We start from the raw sequence: 13,495 nt of genomic DNA, 5'->3' as shown, positions 1-13,495 counted from the left end.
TTTTTGGTGTTATTGTTTATACAGGACGGTACAGAAAGTGCACAAGTGGGAGAGAGTGGAGGGGACGGCATCAGAAAGGACCTAGCGCTGGGACTCTTTCAAGGATCACCCGAAGCACAACCACACCTGTATACACAAGGCTGTTGGTTCTAACATTTTAGGGTCCCTTTTGGTAGAAATCTCATTCTGAATTCCCCACGGTAAAAAAAGACACAGATGTGCACACATCTCTTGTAATGAGACACATTACTAAAACATGTTTTTTTACAGAAACTGTAGTTTTCCACCAAAATAAAAGATCGACTGGTTTCAGTCATAAAAGTACAAGGGTTTATCTTGCAGGTGCAGTGCAAGATATGTATTTGACAAAAAAAACTTAAAATATTATTGTATTGCGATTGTTCTTCTACAGGTTTTTTAACAATACATCCATGCATAAATACTGCAAGTCAAAGTTTGGGATTATTTCAATTTGTTTTAATACTGTGTATTTCCAAAATAAAACTGATGTCTTAAATTTTGAGGATGTGATAGTTCATTTAAGATGAATGTAAAGCCATTGCTGCCAGTCATTTGATTTTTAACCTTTATAACAGTGTTTATCTAAATCCAAACTAGGCTCTAATTAAACGTACTGTTGTGTAGTATTGCCAATGTTGAAAGGTACTACAGTGAAACAACATCGCTTTATCAAAGTTGATTCACTTTGCCAAATCAAATTCAACGTTAATCTAACGTCTACAGAACGTCCTTCATTCACCCATGATGAAGGTCAGACGTGAAACAATGTTGATCCGACGCTGATTAACCGGTGAATCAACACTGAAATGCCAGCTGGGATGCGTTAACATAAACTTGAGGATTTATTGTGTCCCCTTGGGAAGTTTCAGAGACCCCAACCAGTGTTTGAATCTTAAAATACTGTTTATTATTATATTATTATGTGTAATTGTTTTGTTAAATCTGCTTAATTCTCAAAGCACATGAATAAAGCTGGGCTTTTCCAAATAATTTTTGTTCATTGTGGACCTTTTTTTTATTTTATTTTTTCATTTTTTCCATATAAAAAAAAAAAAAATAATCTAATGAATTAATTAGTTGAATGAATGTATTAAATACGCATTTTATAAATGACACATACTGCATTTTTGCATTTTCCACGATGATGAAATGTCCCGAAATGTCTGCTGAAAGTGTAGTGAAGATGCGGGACAGGTGCAGCGGCTCAGATAATGGGCGGGGTGTGTCATCTCTATAAATCACTAATGAGCGCTTTCTGACACAGCCTATGCTTCGGTTTGAACAGATCTGGCCTGTTTGAAGTCTCTTTAATCAGCTGAAGTGGTTTGTGTTGAGATCATGAGCAGCGGTACTCCTTACATCGGCAGTAAGATCAGTCTGATCTCTAAAGCTCAGATTCGCTATGAGGGGATATTATACACTATAGACACTGATAATTCCACCGTGGCTCTGGCGAAAGGTGAGTGCTCGCAACAAAAACACACAGGTCTATTTGATACTAGTTTCCAGGTGGGGCACGCACGAGATCAGCTCTCAAATGAGCTCTTTCTTAGCCAGTCCTCTTCGATGATATGAAATAAAATAGACAGTTGTTTGAACGTATAAAGAATGTGTATGCATCACTTGTTCACAGATGTCGTTTAAACCCCTCACTGGCCCGCTGCAGGAGCTGGGTTTCCACCACCCTGCTTTTATGCGCATTTTAAAGTATCGCATCAGAGTCGAGTGGTGCAAACGAATTTCGAATTAAAATGCGAAGTCCTGTGACTTTGGACGGTAAATCGTGACTTACCAGCGGATCGATCTCATTACACATCTGAAGTGTGGTTATATGGTCATTTGGAAATGCCCGAGCAAAGTCTGTAATTGCCTCCCAGAACTGTTAAATGACTGCGTTCCCAAACAATAAGCCATTCATGGTTTCGTCCGCTCCTTATGAGGTGCAAGTAGTTTATTATATATGACGATGAGTATATTCAGTAGCTTCTTCTTTTCTCAGTGATTTATAGTGCCAGTTTCTGGAAGTGACGATGTTGTTCTCTTTGGTTGAAACGCTGCTTATTCGCAAATGTTTTGTCCGATATTCCAATTTTGCGCAGAAGTTTGCATTCTAAAATTCGCATCTTCGAAACATCAAATTAATAACGAAGTCATGATCAAACATTAAGTCTTTCACTTAAATCGTGATTGCTTAGGTTTGAGTGTGACTGTCTCCTAACTCTAGCACTCTCTAATTCTTTTCTGCTTTTATTAAAAGGAAAACAAACGTTTGAAACCACTTGCAGTGTTCTTTTTCTAACTGCTGATTCTCCTGTTAGTGATAACATGAATGAATTGCCTTGATATGTGTATTTGTATATTATTGCTCTTTTGTTGGTTTGATTGCATCTGTTTTCCTCGTTTCCTAAATGTTGACACCGTAGTAAATGGAAAGAGGGTGAAGTTTGTTTGGGTTCGAGCTTGTAAGGTCCATAACATTGGTTTATTTGGCTGTGATGCAGTCATGGAGTCTCACTGCAGCTTTTGTTTTTGGCAGTGAGGTCTTTTGGGACGGAGGGGCGACCGACAGACCGGCCCGTGCCGCCGAGGGATGAGGTCTTCGAGTACATCATCTTCCGAGGAAGTGACATCAAAGACATCACGGTCTGTGAACCTCTGAAGATGCACCACAGTCTTCCTCAGGACCCTGCTATTGTTCAGGTCAGTTTGTCTGTGAGCGTCTCCTCTGCATATTTCTTAAGGTAGGGCTAATGTGTATGTCTCCGGTAGTCGTCTGTGGGTTCAGTTCATTACCCTGCATCTCAGGGTGGCTACAGTCCTTACCGAAGCGTGCTGCCCTCCTACAGCCAGCTGGCCGCCAGCTCGCTCCTCAGCCAGCAGTATGCCGCTGCCCTGGGCCTCGGTAAGATGAGCAGCCTTCTCAAACTGAGCTGTGAACGGTGCACTGAGTGACTGTTCGCTGTCTGTTTCTGAGGCTCTGGCTTGCCTGGTGTTCCTGTGAGGAGAGGCCCAATGGTTGAGCAGGCTGTTCAGACCGTGCCTGCAGAGAAAGCAGCGCAGAAGAAGGGTTTGTCTGGAGCGCAGCAGCAGGGAGGAGAGACGGGCCGAGCGCAGCGGGCCAGAGCCCCGGCCCAGAGAGGTGAGCTACTCCACACCAGATGGTGACCCAAACATTTCCGCTTTAATGCTGGGAGATCCTCTGACATGTTCTCTGCCAACCCCTCTTTATCATGGTTTAGCAGCTGGTGCTGATTTTTAACCCTGTGAGGAAAGATTTTAAGAGTTAAGCTGGACACCGTTTGAGTTGAAAATGGCCACAGAAGCTTTCATGGCATTAAAGACCACTGTTGGGAATGTTACTTTAAAAAAAGTAATTATAGTTACTCACTACTTGTTCCAAAAAGTTAGTTAGTAACTGTATTACTCCATAATAAAAGTAATTCATTACCAGGGAAAGTAGCTGTTTGTGTTCCTGTTTAAAAAAAAAAAAAAAGTTGCCACAAAGTTGTTGTTTTTTTAAGCAGTTTTAACAAGTCAGTTGAAATTAGTAGAACAGAGGTGTTCGTACGTAACTTTCAAGAGTTTTATTTTTTTTTATTTTTTTTAGTTTGAGTTTTATGTAATGGTCATTCTGATGGAAGCAATATGAATGAACCTAATGAAGCACTCCAGTGAACACTCAGATAACCGTACATACAGTTCCCTGTGAACTGATACTGAGAGGGCTGGAGCGCTACTTTTCTACTTCTGGTTCATGGCATCCTGGACTGCCTATTTTATTATTTTAAAGATGGCATGACATTCTCAGTATTTAGCACATGCGCAAAAACTAAATTCAGTATTTCCTATGTAGCTGACAAGACTAAGCCAGGTTCAGACTAGACAATACTTGTCGCTCATGATAGTCATGGTGTCAAATTGCACAATTTTGACTCGTGGACAAGCATGTCTAGACTACACATTGCTTCCTGACCATTTATCGCATGTCATTTAATTAGTTTCATTGATTAAACTGTATGAAAGGGCTTCTGTGCTGCTATTGGTCAACGTCACCAATGTGACAGAACTCCTTGTGGATGATGGCAAAAAAAATTAAACCTGCTGGTCTTTGTCTTGATGTTGTAAAGCAATGCACACGTGGAATTTCATAAAAAAAAAATTTCTCAACCCCTCCATAATGTTATCCCCATGGGACCTTTCTGCTTCAGCTGCGCAGCAAGGAGCCTTGAAGGGACCAAGTTCGGCCAATGATGAGAACAAGCCTCCAGGCAGCAGAAGAAAACAGGGTAAAGACTGAGGGGTTTCTTCTCCTGTGGAAATGAATGCTGCTTTCGATACATATCTGGGGTGTCTTGCAGGAGCTCGACGGTCCAGGAACCGTGGCAGAGGTCAAATCCTTGTAGGCAGCATGAAGCCCAGCACCCTGCAGTTTGAGTCGGACTTTGACTTTGAAATGGCAAACGCTCAGTTTAATAAAGATGAGCTGGAGAAAGAGATTGAAGACCAGCTCAGTGTTCAAGGTATGGAATTTTTTTTTTTTTTTTTAGCTCCTGACCTTCTGGAGTTGATTTGAAAGACTTTCTTTGTGCTCTTGTGTTTCTCCTGTCAGAACCAAAGGAGAGCCCAGAGGAAAGAATCGATAAAGAGAAGGAAAAGCCTGTCCTTGAGAGCGAGAGCAATGTAGATGAGGATCCACTCGGGCCCAAGTGCTTTTACAATAAAGCCAAGTGCTTCTTCGATAACGTCTCCTCAGAACTTAAGTCAAGGTATGAGGCATTTGTATTTCGTTGGGTGTGTTTCCTCAAAGTAATGTCTCTCTCTGGCTTCAGGCGTACCACATGGGCTGAGGAGAGGAAGCTGAACGTGGAGACTTTTGGGGTCCCTGGGCGGTTTCTACGAGGCCGTGGTTTTCGGGGTAATTTCAGAGGGAGACGGGGCCAAGTGGTTGCACAGCACCCTGTCCCACAGAGGGTAGGGAGTGGACGGCTCTGAGGCCTGGCGTGAGTCACTTATTCTTACAATCATATAAAATGCAGCATCTCTGAGAGGCATCTGGAATTAAGTCTGTAAAGAGAGTTCAGGGTTTCCCGTACAATGATGTAAATCACTGATTAACCCCCACGGTATGATGCGTTGTTGTGGAAACTAGCCATTTATGAATGTTTCCCAAGCACTGTCGCATCTCCAGCGTTTGAACCACATTAGTTCAACAATTTAGGGCTGTCATTAATGACGTCATGCGCATGAGTAATAACTTCTGCTAATTAACTGATTGGAGATCTAAGATGCTGCTGTAGTGATCAAGGCACCTGATGACTAATATATTTTCCCTGTCATTTTGCTTTATTTGATGTTTGACTCCTTGAAGGTCCCTGCTTTAAGTGCTTATAGAGGACCCGCTAAAATGGATCGATTTAAAATGTGTATATATTGAAGTGGAATGGAAAATCTAGATTGCACTGCATGTTAGCTTGCTAACTGTGCCCAAGAGCATAATATTTAAGCCCATAAGTCTTACCAACATGAAACTATGCTTCTAATCACCGTTGTGTTCCTAACACAAGTTTGTGATGCTGATTGTGAATCGTTGAACTAGGTTTCTCTACAAGCGAGCTTGTGACTATAGTTGATTTATGATTCTTTTGGGATATACACCACTGTGTTCAGTTCTCAAGATGAGGAACCTGACCGATTCACCTGTGTGCTAATATTGAAGTATTCGCAGTCTGTCATTATGCATCTCTCGTCGCGATCTAATCCGCTCCTGATGCATTGAAATCCTGCTTGCCATCACAAATGCTTACTTGCTCGGAGTAGGGATATTCCAATATCAAATTTTCCTGTTGCGGTTAATTGATGCTTTTATCACGGTATTATCACAGTATTGAAATTGTTTTAAAAAGTGGTCATAATGCAGTATAAGTATAAAACCAAGCAATACAGAATTTTTTTTTTATGCTTTACACATTAAAGTGAAAAAAACCAATAGGTATCACTCTACAACCTCATTAGTTAACCTTAGTTAATGCATTCACGTGCAAGGCAAGTTTATTTTATATAGCCCATTTCATACACAATGGTAATAATAAAAAAAGTCATGACGAAAAATAATCACAAAAATAAAACAAGCAATTTAAGAACTTGAAAATTATTTAAAAACTGACTTTAAATTTAAGAGTTTAAAAATAGAAAATGATTTTACATAAAATACAGTGCAATACTTAAAATATAGCGTAATCCGTTTGTACATTGCATAGTGCTCATTCAATAAATGCACAGCTAAACAATGAGCATTAGCTACATTTGCTATAGATCTATTTAATAAAGATTAACAAGTCTTCATGTTAGCTAACTATATAACACAGTTGCATCTTTCAATTTTAACTGTTATTAAATATTAGAATACCTAAGATCAATGAATGTTCAGAATAATTTCTTCATTTGCAGTTTTGTTAATGAAGCCATAATGTAAAGTGTGAATGAACAAAAGATCAAAACACTTTCTAACAATATCTAGGGCATTTGTAGTCCAGATTAAAAAATATATAAGATATATAGCCTATTAAATCTAAATATTTCAGTAGTTGGCTCTGTAATAAACACCATAGAGCGAACACAAATCTGAATGGTCCGGATATATATTTTTTCTCCTAAAAATATTCCCATAAGGATTGGGACACCACTACTATGCCGTCACGCCTCATGTCATCGTCTAGCTCTTAAAAAACACACATGCTGGCGCGCATTAGAGCCTTTGAAGGTCACTTTTTTTTTTTTTTTTTTTTTTTTTTTTGAAGCTTTGTTTACAGTGTGCAATATAACGTGTTCATGTTTTGCACAATTCACCGCTGTTCATAAAAACGGGCCGATGTCTTCCATGTTACGAATTTCTGATGGAGGGACTTCATAGGAACAACTGGCACAATCAGTACTAGTTCTGTGTTGTGTTTCGGCACCAGCTTAGTGCGCGCTGCCCTCCTGGAAACTCGATTGGGCTAGTTTTGGAGTAGTTTTGAGAAGCGAGTGGGCAGGATTTGTCTTGAAAACCTGGTAATCCTGATCTGAACGCAAGTGCTGGAGATGTACTTCTAATGACAGAACGCCTTCACTGACGAGATGCGCATGAAAATCCCCCTTTTTTTTTCGCAAAGCCCTAACATCTAGTTAAAGCTAAACCGCATTTCTCTTTATGTAATAAGTTACAGAAACTGTTAAATGCACCAACTTAATAAAATACTTCCCGTTTGTGGTCCATAAACAACGCCTTCTCCAGACAAAGTGGGAACTGTTCAATCTTTCATGAATAATCTTTGTGCGAATCAGGCATTAAACTGACTGAGGTAGACTTGTGCCGGTATTTGGTAAAGCGATATTACGGTAATTTGCACGATATTGTTATTGTGGGCACGTAGAAATACCGCAAATTATACATTACAAATTATTCAGAATTTGATATGCATCTTAAGAATACTTTTACCATCACCTGGTCAAAATGCACAACACTGCTGTGTGCTGCTTGAAAGATACTTGTGTGCTCTGTAAACTCACATGGAGGAACACGTAAGGGACGCACTGAATGAAGGCACATTCACTCTCTGACAGCAGATGACGCTGAATGCAGTCCTTACCCCTTGAAACACCACAAATAAACCAGCTGCTCTACTTTCTAAAACCTATTTAATTTTAAATAGCCGTTCAGATTTGTGTATTTGCTATAGGTAAGATGAACCTCATGGGTTTTTATAGTTCTTTTGCACTTTAATCTGTGCAAAACATTTAACTTTATACATTTCGGAGTTGCTTTTTTTTTTTATTTAAATGTTCAGGTTATTTTTTTTTTATTGGAAAAGTTATTTAACCTGTTATACTGTATGAGCATTTAACCAAATTTCAATACAGTGATAATACAGTTTACCCGTGATTTAAAAACATGAGCAATTAATCACAACAGGAAAATTTGATAGCGGCATATCCCTAGATTGAGGAAGCTGTCCTCAGCAAAATGTGTGGCACATAGTTTTACATGTGGGTTATAATTTTCGGGAACTGAGTTAAACCTAAATTGTAAACAACATTTTTTTCTAAGTACAGTGTCCCTGGGAAGCCCAAACAAAGGTGATAGGACTCCGAGATGAAAATAACAGCGTTTCGACAACATGGCGACAAACACAAACGCCGCTCTTCCTTTTCTCTGTGGGAGTGCAACAAGACCATGCCCCTTTTTAGTCCCCATCATTTGTCTACGGCAGTTATCGCCCTGATCAGACAAATGCTGTGGCACTATCATGCAGTCTGTAATATGACGTTTGCCAAAAAAAAAAAAAAAGCTAATATTTGCTAACATATGAGCTCACAACTGAATGTAACAAAACAAGTGATTACTTTTTAAAAATCTTTAATGCCAAAAAAAGCTTTCATTTTATGTGTCTCTTTGTTCGCTGTAGCAGCCATGTTGCCGAGATGATTCATACTAGTCAGTTTGAAGTGTGGTTCTGAAAAATCTTAGGGCTATCTGGCCCTTCCCCTTACTCCTCCAACCCAAAGAGAATCAAGACACCCCTTCAAGTGACGTGCGAAACGGAGGGGTAGGGGAAGGGCTAAGGGGTAGAATTTGGGATTGGGCCTTAAACTAGTCTCTTTCCTCCAGATGCACTGCCTTCCTCTGGGACGTGGGTGATTTGGTCTGGTCTATGAATTTGGTTTCCAGTGTCTGAGATCTTCAGTGGTAAATATCACTAGACTCGCCCTACTGTGAAAAATGGCTACACTGTTACTTTTCATTTGTTTAAATGGCCTTTTCCTTTTTGTTTGAGGAATCTCTCAGCTTTAATGTGAATGCACCTTAATCTATCAGTGATTTTCTGCATTTGAACTAGGATAGCACTTTTATTTGCATGTATAACCAATTTAATGGCTGTACAGGAATATCCAGTTAGATGGAATAGATTAAATTCAGCCTATGGTATGTCGTCCCCGATTAAATTATTTATAACTTTTTTTTTTTTTTTTCTTCAATGTGTGATTTTTGTAAGGGGATCTTGTTCTTGATTGTTAATAAATGTAGAAAATGTATCGAGTCTGCATGTTTGTTTTGAGGTTTGGGTGCTAAATAGGAAAAGGATCTGCCGCCCGCAGTTGATTTTGATATTCTAGGTATTATCAAATTGCCTGAGTTTTGAGAACGTAGCGGACGTGGAGGATTATAATGTAAAAGGAGCTCATTCAAATACTGAGGTGCTAAACCATTCAGGGCTTTATAAGTAATAAGCAATATTTTAAAATCTATACGATGTTTGATAGGGAGCCAGTGCAGTGTGGACAGGACCAGGCTAATATGGTCATACTTCCTGGTTCTAGTAAGAACTCTTGCTGCTGCATTTTGGACTAGCTGTAGTTTGTTTACTAAGCGTGCAGAACAACCACCCAATAAAGCATTACAATAATCTAACCTTGAGGTCATAAATGCATGGATTAGCATTTCTGCATTTGACATTGAGAGCATAGGCCGTAATTTAGATATATTTTTGAGATGGAAAAATGCAGTTTTACAAATGCTAGAAACGTGGCTTTCTAAGGAAAGATTGCGATCAAATAGCACACCTAGGTTCCTAACTGATGACGAAGAATTGACCGAGCAACCATCAAGTCTTAGACAGTGTTCTAGGTTATTACATACACAATCTGGGATGTGTACAGACCCTTTTCAGGGGCAGGGGCTGAATTATTTTTTTTTTACACCTTTTTGTGGGTTGCATTTTGTTTCAATGGTCCCCTTGATCAATTGACTATAAACAACTTGGCAACTACATGCTACCTAACTTTTATTAGTATGCTCAAGAACGGTTGAATCTAGTATAGTAGCATAAGCTGATGAACTTTGTAATGGTGGTGGCCACCCTAGCATAAATTAACTCTATTTAATTAACCCTGGATAGCCAACAACAAAAACACCCGTTACAACATTTAAATCCCATGGACAGATGAAAGAAAGAATACGGTTCAAAAGGAAGACTTATTCCACAATTGTCCATGGCATGAGAAAAAAAGAAAAATACAAGTTTGAACAAATAAGAAACAAAATAATGTTAAAAAAACCGGACCGGTCAATGAGCAGCCAATACTGGTCTTCACAAAAACTTTTAGTGCAGATGATCTGGCAGTGTCACATTTAGGAGTAATTTGGAAAGCCACTGTTTGAACAAATGGCCATCTTTCCACCTTGCAGTGTTCTTCAAACAATCACTCCCACACTACTGCAAACTTTGAGATGATGCAATTACTCTCTGGTATGACTCCCTTCCTTCTATATCCTCTTTCCTTCCGCTGATAATTGAAACGGTTCACCCCAAACACTCAAAGTGGAAAAAAATTCAAGTAAACTGAAAAGATGTTGTGGCACAATGTTTTCACTGCCACAACTTCTAGTCAGTTTATCTGTTGGTTGACCATCAAAATAGTGTTCGCATATATTTACAGTAGCAGACCTACTAAAATCCAATGACCACTAGTTGATATGTAGTTACAAACTTCCATATCTGTTAAGGAATTTTAGGCTGCATTAATTAGGAGAACCAGGAACACTTAACATAACACCCGATGTACTTGCTACATCTTTAGAAGAATGGCATCTAATCTAGATTTAAACTGCAAGAGTGTGTCTGCCTCCCGAACAATGTTAGGTAGGTTATTCCAGAGTTAGGCGCCAAACAGGAAAATGATTTCTGACTAGAGCCCCAGATACAGATCCCCTGTAAAGACCTTGTCTCAGAGGAGCACCAGGACACGACCACAGGAAACAGATGATTCTTCTGCACAATCTGACTTTGCTGCAGCCTGGAATTGAACTACTGGGTTCGTCTGGTCAGAGGAGAACTGACCCCAACTGAGCCTCGTTTCTCCCAAGGTTTTTTTCTCCATTCTGTCACCGATGGAGTTTCGGTTCCTTGCTACTGTCGCCTCTGGCTTGCTTAGTTGGGGTCACTTCATCTACAGCGATATCGTTGACTTGATTGCAAATAAATGCACAGACACTTTTTAAACTGAACAGAGATGACATAACTGAATTCAATGATGAACTGCATTTAACTGTCATTTTGCATTGTTGACACACTGTTTTCCTAATGTTGTTCAGTTGCTTTGACACAATTGGGTTTATTTAAAGCACTATATAAATAAAGATGACTTACAGAGTTACTTATCAACAGCTGTCTAAAGGTTACCATCACAGTGATAATACAATAAAAAATAGTTCAAAGCAAATGTGTCACATTACACATTCAACTGACTGGTTTTCTGATCTTATGGCTTTTTGATAGAAGAAAAAAAATATATTATATACTTGGTGTTCTTTGATTGCTTTTAAGTAGAATCAGAAAAATGGCAAGATATGAGACTTCTAATACATTCTAACTGAGAAATATAATCGATTGTAAAAGTGGATGCAACATGTTATAAATCATCACTCTTAAAAGCTATTACCACAAATTAGTAAATATTAAAATAGTTCTTATGAATATTCATGAGTTAATATATTTTTATTATGCATTAATTATATTGCCTTTAGAATACACATCATGTATTATAAATATGGGCTTCATAGATGTTACCAAGATTTTTTTGCATAGCTGGTGGCCATGCATTCACTTTATCATTCACTTTTATCATTCAGCCAAACTTTTTTTTTTTACAATTAGAATGACACAATAAAAATAAATAATCAAACATGTTTAATAAGTGTTATTTTAAAGAATCACTCAAAACCATACTCGTGCCACATAAATTCAATTAGAATGTACAAATTAAAATGTAACTACTCTCTGAATGTTGGGTTAGGGTTAGGAAAATAACCATGGTTTTATTATAGTAAAAGTGTAATTTTGTTTTTTTGTGTGTATTGGTTAACATTTGTATGACCACGGTTTAACATACAGTATATATATATATATATATATATATATATATATATTAGTTCTCCCTTCATGCATGATCTCAATAATGTTTCAGGAAACTCAGTACAGCCAACAGCAGACACCATACCAAAAAGGCTCTGGGACGCACCAGACATTCAGTCAACAGCAGTACCCATCCCAAGCCAGCTACAGCTCTCATCCTCAGGGATACGGTAACAGAACACATCAGATTACATCGATTTCATTCAGTATTAATTGATCCCTACAGATGATATACAGCGAATTGTGCTGTTTGGCTCTAAAGGTGCAGGGCAGGGCGGCTCATCTCAGTATCAGCAGGGCCAGAGTCAGCAGTACCCATCATACCCATCATACTGGGAGCGTCCTAGGCTGTTTCGCGCTGATGGATTACACCCCAGCAAAATCAGAGCGGAGCTGCTTTCTGACAACATCTCCAGGACACTTCGCTCCATGTGACTAGTAAGACAATTCTCAAATAACCATTATGATGAGTTTTGTTCCACCCACTTAAATGATAAAAGTACTTGGACTGTAAAAACTATTAAGACTGTGTCTGTTCCCCGAATAGTCAGGTCAAAATATAAATATAATGTCAGATCTAGAAAAAATCTTATCGCAATTAAACCAGAAAAATGTACAGTAAATGAACAAAAACAATTTTTAATGTTAGGGCTCATAAATATTAGATCACTCACACCAAAAGCAGTTATTGTAAATGTAATGATCACAGATAATAGTTTTGATGTACTCTGCTTGGCTGAAACCTGGCAAAACCAAATGATTATTTTGGTCTAAATGAGTCAACTCCACCAAACTACTGTTATAAGCATGAGCCCCGTCAGACTGGTCGTGGCTGGGGTGTTGCAACAATATATAGTGATATTCTCAATGTTACCCAGAAAACAGGATACAGGTTTAACTCATTCGAAATACTTCTGCTTAATGTTACACTGTCAGATATGCAAAATAAATATATTGTATCTCTTGCTCTGGCTACTGTGTATTGACCACCAGGGCCGTATACAGAATTCCTAAAAGAATTTGCAGATTTCCTCTCAGACCTTCTAGTTACAGTTGATAAGGCGCTAATCATGGGAGATTTTAATATTCACGTTGATAATACAAATGATACATTAGGACTTGCGTTTACTGACCTAATAAACTCTTTTGGAGTCAAGCAAAATGTCACCGGGCCCACTCATCGTTTTAATCATACACTAGATTTAATGATATCGCATGGAATCGATCTTACTGCTATAGATATTGTATCTCAAAGTGATGATATTACAGACCATTTCCTTGTATCGTGCATGCTGCTTATCACTGATATTAACTATATGTCTCAGCGATAATGTCTGGGCAGAACTATTTTTCCAGCCACCAAAGAAAGATTCGCAAATAACCTGCCTGATCTATCTCAACTGCTATTTGTACCCAAAAATACACATGAATTAGACGAAATGACTGACAACATGGGCACTATTTTCTCTAATACATTACAAACTGTTGCCCCCATCAAATTGAAAAAGAAATTAACTCTCAAG

The 13,495-nt window shown here is 38.7% G+C and overlaps 1 protein-coding gene across 1 annotated transcript; it reads left to right on the top strand.

Annotated features, from left to right (window-relative positions):
• The first annotated feature begins 1,278 nt into the window (after positions 1-1,278).
• On the top strand, positions 1,279-9,093 carry lsm14b (LSM family member 14B). Its single transcript, XM_052593526.1, has 9 exons — positions 1,279-1,480; positions 2,558-2,721; positions 2,791-2,923; positions 2,996-3,160; positions 4,230-4,307; positions 4,380-4,541; positions 4,631-4,787; positions 4,851-5,021; positions 8,669-9,093. Exons 1-8 carry the CDS (start codon positions 1,360-1,362, stop codon positions 5,011-5,013), a joined length of 1,143 nt encoding a protein of 380 aa, XP_052449486.1. The 5' UTR covers positions 1,279-1,359; the 3' UTR covers positions 5,014-5,021; positions 8,669-9,093.
• Positions 9,094-13,495: the final 4,402 nt, after the last annotated feature.

This window comes from Carassius gibelio, chromosome B23, assembly GCF_023724105.1.
Source record: "Carassius gibelio isolate Cgi1373 ecotype wild population from Czech Republic chromosome B23, carGib1.2-hapl.c, whole genome shotgun sequence".
Classification (NCBI taxonomy): Eukaryota; Metazoa; Chordata; class Actinopteri; order Cypriniformes; family Cyprinidae; genus Carassius; species Carassius gibelio.
This window is presented reverse-complemented; position numbering and strand designations above follow the sequence as displayed.